This window comes from Manacus candei, unplaced genomic scaffold (assembly GCF_025592945.1).
Source record: "Manacus candei isolate 608988 ecotype Guabito, Panama unplaced genomic scaffold, ASM2559294v1 h1tg000010l, whole genome shotgun sequence".
NCBI lineage: Eukaryota > Metazoa > Chordata > Aves > Passeriformes > Pipridae > Manacus > Manacus candei.
The window spans coordinates 4747281-4766256 of NW_026138058.1; the positions used below are offsets into that span (position 1 = coordinate 4747281).

At 40.2% G+C, this 18976-nt stretch overlaps 1 protein-coding gene across 4 annotated transcripts in view; it reads right to left on the reverse strand.

Moving 5' to 3' along the window:
- The window catches only part of CDC42SE2 (CDC42 small effector 2), an 81978-nt gene that overhangs the window by 17098 nt on the left and 45904 nt on the right, over positions 1 to 18976 (reverse strand). For all 4 annotated transcript variants that reach the window (XM_051777451.1, XM_051777449.1, XM_051777452.1 and 1 more), the window contains one exon: positions 16265 to 16589. In XM_051777451.1, coding sequence (XP_051633411.1) covers positions 16265 to 16318 — 54 coding nt within the window. In that variant the 5' untranslated portion in view covers positions 16319 to 16589. The remainder of the gene's footprint in view (positions 1 to 16264; positions 16590 to 18976) is intronic.

An 18976-nucleotide genomic window follows, 5' to 3' on the forward strand; every position in this document is an offset into this window, starting at 1 on the left:
CACTATCTAATAGGAGGGTACAGAAGACAGACAGACTTGAAGTTGCGCAGTGACAGCCTGAGAATCCACAACCTGAAGCAACAACATAGATAAATACTGATTAAACAAATAAATACAATAAATAGTTATGTAGGTGGTCCAACACTGGACCGAGAAGTCCATTCTTTGAGATCCCCAGAACACAAATGGGCATGGCCCTGCAAAAACCAAGTCTAGCTGGTTCTGCCTTGAGCAAGTGCATTGCACTAGATGGTACCCAGAGGTGTCCTGTCACCCAGATTGCTTTCCAAGCCTCAAACTTCAGATGGTGATGAAGAAAGCAGAGTGGGCTGGAATTGACTTTCCTGTATATTCTCCCCAGTAATCGAAGCCATAACGACATAAAGCAGCGGTTAAACAGATGCTGTAAAGACACACCACAACACAAACTGTCTGGAAACTTCTGATAGCTTCTGATAAAAATTAAATCCCCAAGCGTCGATATTGCGTCACGTTGAGTTTTCCTTCCTTTCCCTCACTGATCTTTCCCAACAAGAACACAAGAAATAATGCTGGATGAAAGATCATCCAGCACAATGACAGCTGTAGCTCTCCAGAGAGAGGAGAGCTGTAGCTCTCCAGAGTGTCAGGATTGCATGTAGCCCCTCCTGCTCAGCCAAATGAATGTCTCTTTACTCCCCAGCCTCAACACAAAACAAAAGCTTTGGGTGTCCTTGAATATATTGTGTATTGAAATTGCTTTGTTGAGAAATTACCTTTCACGCTTGCAAATCCTCTAATAAGACTTTCTAGAGCTAGCTGACTAATATAAACAAGTTTGTTATGTACTGTGTATGCAGGTGTCTGCACACACTTGCACCTAGGTGGAAGCACACATGTTGCAGAAGGTACATCACATACAAGCCTTCTGTACTTCTATGTACACTCTGTACAATCTTCTAAACCAGAAGGATATGCACATACCAAACTCCACTGCAGAGAAGTAAAAGAACACAAAATATAGTGAAATATTTCCTCTGAAGAGGTAACAGCCACTGTGGATACAGGATCCTCAGTCACACTCACCACACAAAACCAATCACTTAGTAAGTCTAACACTGTCTCTGGACCAGATAGTTAAAACACCCACTGCACTGAAGGTAATAGCTCTAAATTGTGCCTGAATGCTGCCATTCCCCTTTAACTCCTACAATAAATCAGGGCACACCTCGGATTTTCAGAAAACCCCTGTACACAACTCACAGTAATCCCTTAGTGGGAGACAGTGGATCTTCACAAGTTATGGCACTGGTATTTGTCAGCAGTAGGAAATTAGTGGAATCCCTAGTACTTTCGCTGCAGGCAAAAACAAAGCCACAACATTTAATAGCAATATCCTCAAGAGTCAACAAACACACACACACACACACAGTGAATTTGTCAGCTTTTAAATACCTCCGTGAGTATTCATCCTAGAAACCTGGCATCAGTTTGCCCAGATAGCAGCAGTTTCTTGTTTGTTTATATACATATGCAATGAAATAAGTAAATACTCGCCTGGTTTTCTACTGTACTATTTACTTCTCAGTGCAGTTTTATCAAAATGACTCTGAATGAAGATATTTTCTCTTTTTTAAGGGAAGAAATCCCATTAGTTTTGTGTGTCAGTCTGTGAGACACACTCCTGACTGCTGACCTTTCTGGTGCTCTTCCCACTGGCATTTCCTTGCTGAAGTTATTTGTCACCTGAGTAAACTCAGCATTATCTCTGGGTTGTCCTTTCTGCTCCAAAGGCATCCTGGCCAAGTTACCTCCTCAGCACACGTGAGTGCTGTCACATGGCCTCAGATACCCTGTTCTGCAGTAGGGGAGAAGCATTCATAAGCATGGAATCACAAATTTCCTTCTGTGCCATCCCACGTCTTGCTCCTCTGAAGACTTGTGCAAAGCTCCCAGATCTGACTGTTAGTGTTGGAAATCTGTTCATCTGGTTCATTTTAGGTAAGTCACTGGGAAAAGTGCATCCCAAAATACATCATAATCTGACAGTCTGTCTTCGCTTGCTCCTAAAACATCAAGGCAAAAAGGAGTCAGAACCTACGCAAGGGAAGCAGGAACAGCCTCCCACGTTCTTCCCATGCTATGAAAAAAAGTCACACATCTGAAAGGTGATCCCACTAATGGACGTGGAAATGATGGTACTACACATGAAATTACAACAAGACAACACAACAACCAGCCAGAACAATTCAGCAACAGATGGCCAAGTAGATGCTTAGGGATGCTTACATGCCAAGCCCACACTTAGAATGGACAGAAGCATCTCTGGAAGAGTAGTTCACCAGCAACTCTTCAGGAATGTTCTCATCAACAGCTGCACTTAGACTTAAACTAGCTCTCTGCTCAGCTTTTGACATATTCAGAATAGTATCTGACACCAAGCAGCAACACAAAAGCCTATGCCTGAAGTGTGGCAAACAAACCCCAAAGTCAGAAGGGAAGTTGATCAGGAGCTAATTAACAAGTTCAAACGGAAGCACAGCAGCAAAGGAAGAGCAACAAGATGTGCCATTGCAAATCTGCAGGTTCAAAAGACAGACAATAAAGAAAAAGGCCATTGTGAGGGAAAACTAGTCAAGCACTGTAAGCCTACCTATTTCATTACAAGGAACATAAAAAGGAAGCCCTTTCAAGGAGTGTTCTGCTTTCCTTGGCAAAACAAAGGAATCCTTACTGCCTTGTCCAGTGTCCCCTCGAAAGGAAAACACCAGTTCCAAACATGTCCAGGCACTTTTGAATATTCTTGCTGAGGCATGCCACAATTCCGCAGGTCTTGAGCGTAAACCATCACTAACTATTTTAATTTCATCAAGTCAGAAAGTGCTCCATACTCCTAATTTATTTGTCAAATTCTTCTACTCTAAATCCAGTGTTGTTGAAAAGAAGTATTCAGGAGCAGTAGCAGCAACAGCTCCTTACTGTTCCACTATCTGCACTATAAAGACACAGAAATTTTGTAGAGGACAAAGTCTCAGATATATTCACTACTCATACTTTACTGCTAGAGTCATGGGTAGGATCAACAACACGTCACAAATTCATTTATAGAGGCAGTGTTGGCTGCTTGAACCTTTCAGAGAAACCTTTCTACTTACTAGTCCATTGCTGTTGCAAACTTATTCCTCACTGTCTTGCAGGTTTTCTGCACTAAGTTATCTATGATAAATTTATTCCTGAAAAAAGCAGATTTTCTATTATTGACTTACCATGTCTTCTACTGGCATACTTTTTAATACCATTTCATACTATTCCCTCAGCCTACTGCTGGCAATTCTGAAGTTGGATTCACTGTAGAAACCTGGGAAACATAGTGGCTTTCTTAGTGTGTCAGATCTACTGGTCTTGCCAGAATAAAGCCATATGCCAGAGCTTCTTATGACAGGAAGAATAGGAGAGCATGTTTCTTTGTCAGTTAAACAGGAAGATTTAGCTTTGCAACACTGAGCACCATGGAGATCTCTCAGACTCCTCCAGGGTCATGCATTACTGGCATCTTCAGGGCAACTGCTTCCCAGCTCCACAAGGGCAGTCAGCTTCTACCAAAACCAAGATACAGCCAACCAACATCAGCTTTTGGCTACAGATTTACAGCCACTGGCAGTTAAGGTCAGAATGAAGAGCAGAAAGAGGAATAAACATGCAGAGCAAAATCAGGTTTTCTAAAGAGCCACAGGCTGGGAATTTATAAACCAGCTGCATAATAATAAGTGTAGATTTTTTTATAGTAAATACATTTCCTTTTACTCTTCAGCAAATGGAATCATATGATACCTAAAAAGACAGGACACAACTCCATTTTCCCAACAACTAGAGCTGTGAACACAGAATTGAATAGCAATTGTTGTAGGAGGATATATGTTGCTCCTAAATTAAAGAAAAACACCAACAACTAAGCTAAAATATTACCACCACCCCCCACTGTGTGTTTCATAATCCAAGTGTCAGGTACTCTTTACTAACACACAGGTCTTCAGTGGACTATGGCAGCTCATGCCAATAAAAGAAAAAATATTAGTTCTGAACCACTGCATGATAACTGCCAAATGTTGGTTGTATGAGATTATTTAAGAGTTCCCTATGCCATGCTGTCATCAGGCTATACCACCCAGACACTTGCTTCCACGATCAAGGCACAAAATCTGCCACAAGTTAATTTTCTTCTCAGATATCCTGCATGTTTTCCGTGTCTCAGCCTTGGTTCACTATTTCACCAGGCTCCCCTGAAGTTCTGACAATATCCATAGACAGAGGCATTACAGGAGCCACCTGCAGCTGCTGCCATGAGCAAACATTGACACCTGCTTCTCAACTGAGGCAAAGCTCTACACTGTGGAGAGCTGTATACTACATCAAAATACTTCAGGGCAAGAAGAATTGCACCAACAGGAAAAGTCTCACTTTTCAGGCGTATTCTGAGTTGTCTACCATGGAACTGGTAAAACACCAGTGGTGCCTGTAAGGTTACCTACAGAGAGCTACTCAGAACCTCTTTAACCTCTCCCCTGACACGTCTGGAAATAGCACATTACAAATATTTTTGAGAATTTTGAGGAACTTTACCCAAGTGCTGCTGGTTTTTCTTACTGGATAGAACAACCAGTTTACAAGTCACCTGGATAAAGGATCACAAAGGCTGCACAGCTAGAAGACAACAGAGTACTCTTAGGAAATCCTGCCACTTGAAGCTTTTGGCTATTTCCTAATCTTTCTTTGTCCTAAACTATCTGTAGAGCTACATCAAAGTCTTAAGCTGTGCCAAGGGAGGTTTAGGTTAGACATTAGGAAGAAGTTCTTTACAGAGAGAGTGATTGGGAATTACAATGGGCTGCCCAGGGACGTGGTGGAGTCCCCACTACTGAAAGTATTTAAGAAGAGACTGGATGTGGCACTCAGTGCCATGGTCTGGGTGACAAGGTGGTGTTAGGTCAAAGGTTGGACTTGCTGATCTCAGAGGTCTCCAACCTGGTCGATTCTGTTTTGGCTAAGAAAAAAACCCTGAGAAACCCAAATGTTTCCGCCCTTCCCAACAGCCTTCCCTGCAGGCTTCATTTTCAGACCACTCCTTCTGTGTTCACAGATTGTATAGTCACAGTTCATTTTTGCTTAACAAACTAAACCACATAAACTTGCAGAAACCACAGTGTAAAACTTAGATGTGGCTGCCTATCTGGGGAACAGTAACAGCACGATCCGTACCACAGACAGTGCATCCGACAGCATTTCTTGTCTTAGGCATTAAAAACATAAAGTGTCTGCTATGTTTGGTCATAACAAGTAAATTGTCAGTAATACTCAGCCCTGTAATGCCTGCAGAGCCAACATTGCTAAGAGCCCAAGTTGAATTCTATTCCTTCTTGGGCATGACCAAATTATTTACTAAATTCCAGTGAGCTGAAGCAGAGGGATTGTTCATGGAAAACTTACTGTACCAGTGTGGGAAAAAGATTCGGCTTGACTCTCTGAACCCAGATGGAGCTTGTAGACCCGGCAACTGGGAGATTTACTTATTTTCAAAAGTGGGTCCTTGTAAGAGTCAACCACTTGATTTACATTTTAGTGATCAGCAAACAACCATATGGTAAAATAGGGGTTTGAGTTGTGTATCAGAGCATCCTTTATTAGACAAAAATTACAAGCACAACAAAACAAAACAAAGTCCTCTCATTCCCTTTATATCTTTTCTTTCATTTTTGCTGGAGAATGATGTGAGCTGACTAATTCCTGAACACTAAATTACGTAAGTTGTTATGTAATGTAAGGTACTGTAGGGTATTGGGTCACTTTTCCTATTATATAGAGATACAACAGGCTGATGTAAGCTCTTGTGTGTTCTCTGACTAAACAGAGTAAACAGTGTTTACACTGGTGTCAAGCTCACAGACAGTGAGAAAGAGACAAAGATATTGCAGAACATAATTTTGTTGATATGAAACATGTTACCAGCAGCACACAAGGAGAATAATTTTACTGTCTTCAATGGATGATCAAGATGCCCTCACATTTGTAAAATGTTATGGCAGATTGATTCATAACAATGAATATTGATCACTTCAGGAACTCTTGTTTCATAATCTAGTTAGATATAGAAAAGGTGTTCACAGTGAATATCAAGTAAGTAAAGTAAAAAAAAAAAATAATGTACATGTAACCAAGAAGTAGCATCATCCATTTTAAAACCTAGCTAGAATAAATTTTTTGCCCATAAAAACTACTACTAAACATCCAAGAGTATCTTGGCAATCAGCAGGATCCCAGGCAAGCACCAAGAAAAATACTCTGGCAGTTGTTTTTTGCTGCAGTTCAGAATATTATTCCTGAAACACACTCAAAAGAACCTAAAATAAACAAGAAACTCCAACCAAAACAGACAAAAAAAATCAACTAAACACCAAAATCCAACCTTATATTCCAACAAATACTTTTAGAAATCAGAGAAAATGTCTTTGCTATATGGAAAAAACCATTAAGTGCTGCAGCCTGCAGAAAACCCCATAACCTTCAGTTCTTTAACCACTAAATCAGCTAAACACACATCTGTCTTCACGGCTCAGTCAGGTTTTTGCCAGATTTTAATCTAGGTGTGTGTGTATGAAAAGGTGTAAACTTCCTCTTCCTTAATCTTCCCTGTGTAGGAACATTAATCTCCTTTAATAATGGAAATGTTGGCATTCTACTCCTCAATTAAAAAGAGCAGCTGAATCTCACTGACCTGAGACACACACATGTTTTACTTCTTTAGGGGCAAGACCACACAAACTACATTTCTAGCCTTCCAGCAGGCAGTTTAGTCCACACTGCTTTACCACGGCCACTTGAATAACCTCTTCTCCCTCCCAAGCATTGATTGGTTGCATAGCATTTTAGGGATTTACACTGTCTTCATGGTTAGCTTATAGAAAAGTAAATATCCACACAGCATAATGGGCTTAGAAATCTTTTACAGGTTTTAAAAGTTTTTAAAAGCAATAATTAACCAGGCCCACTTCTCTCTCTCGTGTTGTTTCTTTAATCTCTGAAGTACACACATTGTAACATTTTTTTCTTTCTCTCTCAAATCTTCCTTTCTTTGCACTAAAAACCCCAGAGAAATTTCATTTTTCAAAGCTTTGTTCTGATGCTAAAAAAGGGAAAATATGCATTTGGTATTCTTCCACGGAGAATAAAAGGCTCTGTGAGCTCTTCTGCCTGCTGATCTGTATATCAGTATGCCTGTTCTTGTGTTGGCATTTCTTCTTCTCTTTACAGGCTTAGCAATGCCAAGCTGCTACCACGAACACAAGCAACCCGGTATTGCCACATACCTGCACACACACGTGTGTGTGTGTGTTTACATATCCTAGTAGATTTGCTTGGAATATATGCTTAGCAGCATTCATTCCCCCATTTTAACAGCAATCCACTACTTAACCACCATCCTAGAGCCTAGGAATTAAATGGTCTTTTCAGTAAGCGGAGTACAGCAAGCTGTATTTAAAGTAATATTTGTTCCAAACGGAGTTAAATAGGACATGCCCTATATAAATTTTACTGTGGTCTTGCAAGAAATCTACCTGAAGTGGATTTTAGCTTGTAAGCCCCCTACATTTAGAAGAACTTGATGTGTCATAATAGTAATTTCCTTCTCTAAATAATATACTCCCTTGATACACAACTTCAGTTACCAGTTGAAGGTAGCCAAGTGTGCTTTCTTTAGATAATTTAATTCCTGAAAGTTCACAAAACTAACAAAGCACCCCAAAAGGCAAGTTTTAAGCAAATATACATGATGAGGTAAAGATTGGTAACCACAGTTTATGCAACTGTCTTTTTGAAAACCCTTACTGTGACATCACCTCTAAAATTCCATCATTCTGGTGTAATCCCCAATTAACATCTATTCATAAATCCCGCTGAAGTATTTCCATCCATTCCATCAAAATTCGAGTCATGTCCCAATTTTTCTGTTCTTTCTTCATTTAAGGTCCCAGGCTCTGAAGCCACTGATGGACCACCATATAGCTCCTCAAATAACTCCTTCCAGCTGTAAAACAAGGACATAGCAACGTTAACATTTTGAATGAGTCAGGCCTGAACTGCAAGAAGGCCTGAACTTGCCATTAGTGGCAGAACTGGGAGGGTTTTCAGCAGAGATGAGACCTGAGCCTGTGCTTAAAGCAATCTGAATCCAGAGTAAGAGAACGCTACAAACTTCCAGCGCACTCAGTGGTCACGACACAATGCTCACAGGAAGTGTTTTTAAGTAAGTACAACACTTTCAAAGGTCACAATGTCTTTTAACAAAGTGAAACCACAAAGCTCTGTGCTGCACCACATCCCCCTCAGAGAGACGAATGTAAACTCAGGGGGAATGCAGACTCTGATAAGCAACAGTATTTCTCCCTATGCACTGCGATGATGATGAGCTCTGCACCTCTGCTCCACAGGTGGAAAGCTCCAGCTGGCTGAGCTGTAAAGCACGAAGAGCCACCCCAGTGTCAGCAAAGAAGGGCTGGTCTGGGCAAACTTAGAAGACAAATCACAATTTGGTCCCAATTAATTTCTCAATATCTGGAGACAAAACAGCCACGTACTAACTTGAAACAATCTTCGTGTTTCTTGGTTAGAAACACAAACTGTAACGTGGTCCTGACAAAGATATGGTAAAATTAAAACATTCTGATGTGAGAGCATCCCAGAACACGCAAATTATCAACCAGGTAGTCCTTTTTGATACACCATCGAGCAGAACATAAAGGGTTCACACTGAAAAAGTCATATCACAAGCAAGAGAAACATACAATTATGAAGACTCTGTGCCTGCTAAAGACAGCATATTATAAACCCACATTATTTTCTGAGCCTGAATGAGCTGAAGTTACAATTGCAAGAAGAGAGATAATGTAGTAAAACTAATAAAAAAAATTCCATGCGAGCCTCACCCCTTTTGATGTGAGGACACTCTCAGAGCATGACAGTTAACAAATCACTCAGTGTCACACATTTATTTAAGGGAGAGAACACAGAGATACTATCTTTCCCTGGCTACAGTAAACTACAGATCTCTTGAGGATACTCCCAAGTAGCTAAAAAAACTCTCTAAAATTATTTGAAAACCAAAAAACCCTAATGGGTTCAGATTCATCACTTCCCAGAATCTGCATCAGAGTGCAGTTCAAACTTCAGCTTTTCTGCCCAAGTTCCACTCTTTTATTCTCCTCACTCTGTGGCAGGATATAAGCCCAGAATTACAGAAGTCAGCATTTTAAAGTGATCAGATAAGATACTTTGAAGATGAAGGCAAGAAAATCATTGCAAGTGATTACATATTAAAGTCTGTGGTTTAATGTGTACCTTAAAAATTCAGGATCTTTGAGAATACCTGAAGAATAGCTATAATATAAATAAATGAGAAGTTTGTTGTCATGCATGTCTCATGCGTAAGCAAGTGTCAAGACAGGAACTGCAGAACCAAAGGTTTGAGGAACAGTCTGAAAAAGGAAAACTTTCAGCATTGTGAAATGCTCATGTTGGGAATTGAAAATGTAAGTACAGGCAGAGATCTTTAAAACAGCCATCTAAAAATGCATATTCTGTGACCTGAATGCTAGTCTTAGGAATTACCTCCAACAGAATATCTGAGATCCATTCCAGAAAAGTTACGATGAAAATACAGCAGTGTTTTTACAGTAAGATAGCAGCAGAGGAAGCTTCTAGTCTCAATAGACCCCTTCATATGAAAAACAGTTAAAGCTAAAAGGCTGAACACTTAGCCTCAGGGCAGCCACTGACTTCTCTACTCACAAACACAAAGCATACTTCCATGTAGTGTCAGTGAAAGTGCACATCTCCCAGACTATGCCTAAAATACCTCTGCCTCTAGAAATGCCCCTAAACCTTCATGCTTGCCCATCTCCCCTGCTACAACACGAAAAGCAGAACAGGGGAAAAACCAGCTGAATTGCCAAGCATTAGAGCCAAGACACGCCAAAAATTCCGGGGCTTTGTACCTTCAACTTCCATTAAAAAAAAAAAAATAAAAGTTGCAAAAAATTGCACTGGGTTTGGTAATTTCAGAAATGCTTCAGCATACTCTCCAAGGATGGCTGCAAAAAAACCTATCAACTTTTTCTAGGCAGTATCAACTAGTTCTTGCAGCTGCTCCTTTTGTCAGTGACTCTTACCAGAGGGGGGGAGGTGGGTTTGCTCTTGAAGATGTCTTCTCACTGAAAGATTTCAAGGTTTAAGAGAACCAAGCAATTCAAGGGCTCTAACACTGGTATCCAGGTCAAGAAAGAGCACAATCTACTTCCTCCCCGTGTTTAAGTGGAAAGCCTGGGCTCTGTAGAGCCTGCAGATATTAAAAGCGTATTACGTCCTTCTTCAAGCATGTTGATAATGGCAAGACACATTCTCATCAACAGAAAGCTGGCATAGTTCTCCTTTCCAGCCTCCCCCAAAGAGCTATTTTCCATGTCATCAACTGGCATTATATTAAGTAAACAGCGTCAATAAAGCTAAGGGAGAGCTAAAAAATTTCACAGCCATAATAAAATATCGTAAAATATTCAGTTAATTTTCATTCAGGTATTTATATATAAATAAAAAATGCTACCTTTTTTGGGTTTTTTTTTGTGGACACTTTAATACTTGAACACCACAGCAGATATTTTAAGACACGTGGAGGCTAATTTAAAGGTAAAAGAAAAACCCCAAACAGCTCTATCAGGCTGAAAGCCGCACAAGCAGATCAGGTTTGAGAAATAAAGGCCAAGCATTTTGCTGCTTATTTAACTCTGTCCCCTTCGACAAGGTGTTCCCTCAAGCTACTTCTAACAAGAGCACTGAATAGGAAAAAGAAGGAATTTGAAATATTTGAACTGACAGCTTAATATGTAACTCAGTAGGACAACTCTGAAATATGATGGCTCTCTAAAGTTGTCACCTTTTTTTACACGAGTCCTTCATGGGCTCACTGAATGCAATGGGCTGGTCAAATGTAATGAAAAAGAGAGACTGAGTTTTAGAGATTTTTAAGTGTGAAGCTGCACTTGCACAGCACTGCTGTACTGAAGAGGGAGCCTGGACCAGTACTCCTCCAGTAGCAAAGACCAAAACTGCTATGTGTGCCTACTGAGGGTGATTTATTCTGCAGTTCTTTGGCATACTGAATGCTTCACTATCTTTACTGTGATCAAGTTTTTAAGAGTTGCACAAATTGCAGTTGTAGATATGTCCTTAGCTCTACCTGTGACTCCTCCAGAAAGCAAGCTAGGGCTGACAATATCTGTCAGTGGTTAATTTCCTTAAGCAACCAGGGTCAAGATCGTTTATGTCTTCTGTAACAATCAGCATTCAGTTCAGTTGATAAATACAGCAGTATGTGCAGAGTTTTTTTGGCCTCTATTTTAAGATGGGCCTCCCCACTCTATCTCTCCCCACCTGTCTCTCAATCCTCTTTCATACATCAAGAGAGACACTGAGCAAACTTCACTTTCCAAACCACTTTAAACATTTACGGCATAGCATGCAACAAAACCATAACAGCCTCCCGACAAAACACAAAATGGAAATCATTTAAACAAAAGACAGGCAGCAAAACAGCAACTAATTAACTAGAGAAGGAAGAAACCATTTTTTATTCTTTTGTAGAAGAGCAGCAATTTTACTGCAAGGTCAAAGCAAACTGAAAAGCTCAGATATACTGAGCTCTGGCCCAAACCAGGTGGGAGTGCACCAAAGTGACCAAAGGCTTCTCAGACCAAAAATTAACTTTGCAAGTTAAAAATGGACAGAACAGGAAAAAAGAAGTATAGGAAAATAACAGATTCCTGTTGTAGGCGACAAGCTCAGCCTACAAAAGAAAGCACAGACACCTCTGAAAACCTGCAAGACAAAAGGCTTTCTAAATTTCTGTTATCAAGAGATGCATCTGGTAGTGAGGATTTGGCAGTTTACTGAAACGAGCAGTGGATGAGATGATAACAAGGAGAAAGCATGGGAAGAATGATCTTGAACTGGGAAATGCAAAATCAGCTTACAGAACCTATAAAGGGTATCAGTGAGAGGTGTAAGAAACCTGGTGGAATCACAGAAAGTGCTGCTCTTCTCAAAATAAAGGTTTGGGTCAGATCATAAGTGATTGAATCCAGGCTACTTAAACAACCAAGAAAACCTGAACATAGATATTAAGAGATTAACAACACCTCCTTGGTATCATGAAAACAGATGTGAAAGCAACTGGTTGTCTGAAGTCTTCACTGTGGTAAAAATATGTTATCAATCCAAAAAAAAGAAGTTCACACAAGAACACCTTCCATCGGCTTTTGCTTGTATTCTACCACGGTAAAAACCTCTGGCTACTTAAAAGCAAGACCTAAGACACTATCAGGAACATGCTTCCTTCAACTGGATCCCTGATTACCCTTGTTTTCCTCATTCATCACCCTATTTCAGAGAAGCTTAGAGACCCAGTTTCAAACATGTGCCTTCCATGACCATGAGTACTGCAGTTTCGGATACACCAAGCGAAATATTTAGCAACCAAAGTATCATTTCAGGAGAGGGAGTAGAACGCTGCTTTCTAAGACATCTGTGTTTTGTTTCACAGCTGGAGGGTGTATCCATTTAGCACCAACAAAAGACAAAAAGCTGTGCCGCGATACAGATCACCGAAAGATGATGGTAACGTTTGAATACTGTCTTTGAATTAAGGAACCTCAAAGTGCACTAGTATATAACTGCAACATTGCTGCTGTTCTGCTCCAGGGTATGCTATTAGAGAAGTAATGGCAGTGAAATTCAGTAACTAATACGTTCTTATTGTTCTTCTATAAAATTGACTGAAAGGGCTCATGCATGTACGCAGTTTTCATTTTAGGTGCACTATAGCTGAAAAAAACAGAGATGTTGTACTTGACAATTTCTAATACAATATGTTATGATTTTGCCAGAAGAAAGTAGAGACAGTTCTTGCACCCTGGATTTCAAGAGAGGAGGAAACTCCTTGGATGCTCAATGGATGCTGAATGGATGCTACAAATACCACAGAAACATGCAACTATTAGAAGTTTCATTTTTTCCCCCTCTAGTGAAGAGGCTTAACATTTATGTCACTATCCATGGCATTAAAGGTGTCTCAGACATCAGCAACTGCCAGAGATAATGAGAAAAAAGCTCGTCTTTCAGAGAATGCCACCAAGCAGAAGGAGATGACCTAGGAGACAGGGGAGAATGGAAGCAGGTTCGTGGTGGCAGGCAAGTCCCCTCCCAGCCTGCCTCACCTTCCCAGGTGCCCCTATACAACAGGCATAGAACTGGATGGACAGACAACTGATGATGTAGACAAGATTTTCCTCCTTTCTCTGGTGCTGATCCACCTTTCTCTGGTGACCAGTGAGAGGAACTGAGGGAAAAGCACGAAGCTGTGTCAGCAGCTGCATGGGCTGGATATTAGGAAAAGGTTTTTCACCCAGAGGGTGGTTGGGCACTGTAACAGGCTTCCCAGAGTCACAGCACCAAGCCTGACACAACTCAAGAGGCATTTGGGCAATGCTCTCAGGCACCATGGTGTGATTCTTGGGGCTGTCCTGTACAGGGCTAAGAGTTGGACTTGATGATCGTTGTGGGTCACTTCAGACTCAGGATATTAAGAAGAAATTCTTTACAGAAAGGGTGATCAGCCATTGGAATGGGTTGCCCAGGGAAGTGGTGGATTCTCTGTCCCTGGAGGTTTTTAAGCTGAGACTGGATGTGGCATCAGTGCCATGGGCTGGGAACCACGGCAGGGTTGGATCAAGGGTTGGACTTGATGATCTCGGAAGTCCCTTCCAACCCAGTTAACTCTATGATTCTGTGATGATTCTACGACAAATGTAAGTTTAAAAACAGAAGAAACATTTTGAACATTGATCAGAACAAGCAGCAAGTTGACTTCCTGCTTTCAAGGTCTATTTTGAGAGGCTGGTGGTTGTTGGTCTTGCTACAAGACCATATTAGTCCACCTGCAGAAGAAGTACACTCAAACATGCAATGGCTGACCATGAAAGTTCAGCTGGGACACTGTTAGGCAGGCCACGAAGAAGTTGAGATGCAGGAGTTAAAATGAAAGAAGGCACAGGAAAAGGATGAAACTGGGTAGATTAGGCATTTCTCCTTAGCAACTCGACTCAACTGACAGGCTGAGCGCAGAGCAGGGGAACAACAGGTAACTTTTATGCAAGTTTGCATGTTTCACTTAGCTTATGATACAATAGGGCAATAAGTAACAGTATTTTGGGCTAAAAATGAGCAGGTTTTTCAGCATGTAAGTCTCCCAAACGTGCAATTACACGGCATCTGCAGAGATAGGGGAAACACTGCTTCCTCACCACTTGTCTTGCTTATCAGTTTGCCTCACATTTACAGTACCTGCTTTGCTACATGTCAGAGACAGAAAACATTCCTGTACTTGCTCAGAGGTACACCTGTCTGATTAAACACGCCTCTTAGTGCAACAGTGTATGGCAGAACAATGGCTGTACAACACAACAGGGGAAAGGACAATTAAATGCCTTTGGTCAAGCATGCCACGAAGGGCACACGTTCCATTTTTTTTCTGAGATGCATCCTTAAGAATTTTGGCACTTCACAACAACCAAGTCTCCTACAGCATTTGAAAGGCAGATTTCAGAAACTAGGTCAATGCTCAGCAATGTGCTATTTGTATCTTAAACACAAGGATGGTTTTATCAAGGAAATGCACACCACTATATCAGCAGAAACAAAAAAATGGGTTGCTTCCCTTTTCTCCACTTTTGAAGTAAATTTCCCACCCGCTCCATGAGTCATGACCCACAGATCTCCACGTGCTATATTAATGTATGTGCATTTCTTGGGCAGCAACTTAAACGTATCATGAAGCTTGAGTCAAGATTCTGTAAGGAACTGAGCCTTGAGATTCTCAAAACCAAAGAGAATATTCAGTTTTTCTACCTGAAACATTTTGAACTGTCATATCTTATTCAAATATATGTTCAGAAACCAAGGCAAATAACTTTGGCTACATGTGGATGCAGCCAGCATTTTAAAGGATTGTATGGTATACAAGCAACAGGAGAGGATCACAGCTTCCCATGTTGGTCTCTCACAGTTCATCTCCCACAGCTCTGCTTCACTAGGATTGTGATGAAGTTGCACTTATTAGTTCAAAATGGTAATGCTCACACTTTAATATTTGCACGCCATCCAGGGTTCAGTCTGGCATTCAGGCTTTGTGCAATGACAATGCCTAATGTGAGATTTTTTTTCCCCCCCCCTCAATCCCTTGGCTTCCCCAAAGCCAAATATTAACATCTGAGCATATTAACGTGAGTTTGCTCACTCTGGGATTCTCCTGGTCACTGTAATACCAGCACATCCTTTAGTAGTAACTGGGCTTTTTTTCACATAATGGTAAGATCACTGTCATTTCTATACATTCATTAACTTGATTTGAATGCCACCATACAAGGATTTTTCTCACAGTTCTAACCATATGCCTGGTTAATTTTACCTTCATGCAGGCAGACTTTCTCCCAACAGCACTGAACTCAGAAACATACTCTAAAGGTACTTAGAGTATATGAAACCCAAGAACATTTCCCAAGAATTTTTCTGTTTTCCTTACACGTGCTTTGAAATGTTCTTTCATCCAACTGTTTGCTATGTAGTTTTTCACACAACCACCATTTCAAATTCCACTTAAAAAGAAAAAGTATTTACAATACGAGTGCACCCCTTCACTCTTTAAAGATTCACTCTAAAAATTAACAAGAACTATTAAAGCTGAAATCCTTGATTAAATTAAGGCAGTGGAGGACTGAATTCCACTTTGAACTTTTTAACAGATTCCTTCTCCTACCATAAATCTAGCCACACCCATAGGTGGGCCTTCAGCCATATAGAAGTCAGGACATTTACAGATTTCCACTAAAAAGTTATTTACTCTAGGATGACAGTTTACACCCTCATCACCCTTCTCTTCTCCTCCTCTTCAATTCAAACAAATACAAGCTCTTTTCAAGGATAGATCTGATCTTAAGGACAGGAAAATACCAGTACAACAGTAGTTTAGAACAGACTTTTTTCTGTCCCCAACAAGGTAGGGTGTTAATTAATTCCCACCAAGCTTGGCCAAAGAACACTAATTTAAAAAGCCATAAGAAAACCAGAAAATGTGAACAATGTAGTTAATTATATTAAAACAAAGCAGTGCCAATATCATACTTACAGGCTGAGGTTGTTCTGCAATACAGCAGTTGAAACACAACCAAAACTCACTCATTGTTTACAGTCTGAAGTGGGAATGCAGATGAAATGCAGGACTCAACCTTCCTAAGCCTGTCTGCAGATAGCAAGTTCTTCAAACAGGTTTATTTATAATGGCTCCAATGTGAAAATCTTTTTTTTTCTGTTGAGCTCTTTCTCCAAAGACAAGTCAGTCCCAGGACAAACAACTTGAAGGCAAAAGGTTATTTTAGTCTTCTTTCAGAAGGTTGATCCCAGCACCACAGAAATGTTATGTATGCTTCTTTGGTCCCTAGCGTTATGTGAACCTGAAAAGAGAAGTACATTACATCAAAAAGAGAGAATATACAGAACCTCAAGCTCCCAGCCCAGCCACCCACAGCACCAATTTGTTGGTAATATCCTGAATCACAGACTGAAGTCATGTGCTTATTTCTGCAGTGACTACCAAAAATGGCATATACCATAAAACCCATATGAGGCCTACATTCCATCTTTGGTTGGATGAAGTGATAGTAAGAACTGGCATCCAATCTTTTGGCAGTCATCTGGGTTTGATTGGTTTTTAACTTTCAGATGTCATTTCAGAAAGTGATAATTTGCCCACACACCCCTTTAAACTTCTTAGGGAAATGTGCCTCTTGACATCATATTTCTCAATGGAAAAGTTACTCAGTCCATTCACAGTGTGAGGTTTAAATAGTATATAACCTCAACCCTGTCACACAATTGTCAGTCCAAGGGATGCTTTCCTAAATGTTGAGGAAACAAATAAAATTTATGTACATGAAAAATTTGCAAAATGGCTGGACTTGGTCTACACAATGTATTCTCTTTCCACTCTCTTCTACCCTATGCTTCATGTACAACTGACTTCAAAATAGGACATTGTAGAGTTTGAAACTGTTTCCTAAAAGCTCTAAAATTCCTCCAGTGGAACAAATGATGCTCCAGATTCCAACCATTCCTTTGCTAAAATACTGTTTATTGATAAATCTCCATTCCAGTTTCTTTCAGCAGGAGCGCAATAAAAATTCCTGTGAGATTTCATTTATCTTGAAATTTATCATAAACTTGACTTTAAGAGAAAGCAAGATAACAAGTACTCTGAAGTTTTTACATCCACATCCTTAATAATTCTATATACGACTGTGTCTTCACTGGTACAAACATTTGCATAGCTATGTATCATTACTTCAGTGCAATTCCTCACAGTATGAAGTGGTTTGGAGACTTTTATGGGATGCATAAAACTACACACACACACATATATATAAATGTACACACACATTCTGTGTCAGAGCAGTTCCACTTTGATACCACCTTCATCAGCTCTCTACATGACTGAAAATATGATGAACTTTAAACAGCAAGACCTGGACTAACAAAGGAAACCTTGACAAGAAAATCCTCTGTTGTTCTCTGCAGTACTGGCATTTGCATGCTACACAAATTTCTTTTTATAAATTTCATTCAGTATGTAACAAAATCAGAATTCAAACACGGTTAACTCCTGTTAGCGTGTAACGTTTGACAATTCTAGTTCAGTAACTGTTCAGCTTATGCCTTCTTAAAATGTGGTTGGTTTACTTCTGAGAAGATAGGCTCCAAGTTCTGAAACACAGGAATGACTCCTCGCTTTAGATTAAAAGCTGCTGAATAACAAAGCCAACCTAGAGATTGTGAATAATAGTCCCTGATAACATGTTCATTCTTAAAAATATATTTTATCTTCTATTGCCTGGTATGGTGCTATATTTGCCTTTAGTTTCATGGTTCTCTTTCAAGATTTCAACACTTGAACAACACTTTTTCAATCTACTGTCTTTTAATTAAAAAAAAACATGGTTGACATATCACTAAGTCTGGAGAAAACTAACATTAAAAGCACCTCTTAAAAGGCAAACAAATACTTAGCAGGATTTGTTAGAGCTCCAGAATTTCGTACTCCACCCCGGCCTGTTAAACATGATTTTTTTACAGTGGCAAAATTAATATAAAATACAAGGTATAAATCTGCTGCACTGAAAAGGAAAGAAAAACCAATTAATCTGAAAAGAAAAAGGCGTATCGGCACTGAGATGTCAATGGTGACATATCAGGAACTTGTCTTACACTGCTAGTTTCCTGTTTAAAGAACAAGTTGAAACAGGAAAATTCTGCTGTTCTTTTCCAAATTATTGGTTATAAAGAAAGAAAATAAAAAGCACCACACTGACCTACAGCTACTAGTCAGGTAATTACGTAGCATCAGCACACTAGCAATCTCGTGGGAAAGTGTTCCTCCAGAGCCTGAACTGCACCTCAAACCTGGCTGCAGTTTATGAGGTCCCAAAACCTGTGAGATATTTTACAGCTAGTTCCCTGCTTTGTCATAGGATTAAGATTTGAATCATAGAACCACAGAATGGTCTGGGCTGGAAGGGACCTTAAAGATCAGAGGCTGAAGAACACAGTTCATGACCACAGCTCTGCCACCCTTTGTGTTTGCTCTTTACACAGTTTATGGTGCTCAGAGCTGCAGAACACCGTAGAGCTCATGTGGAAAAGATAAGGCACTTACTCTGTCTGAACCGGTAAGTTTATCAAGTGATGAGTGGTGAAACACCTATTTGCTTTTCCCACGTAAACCTTCTGAACTCTGAGTGCAATTTATTTTAGAGTGTGTGATTCACATTGCAAGAACACGCAGGAC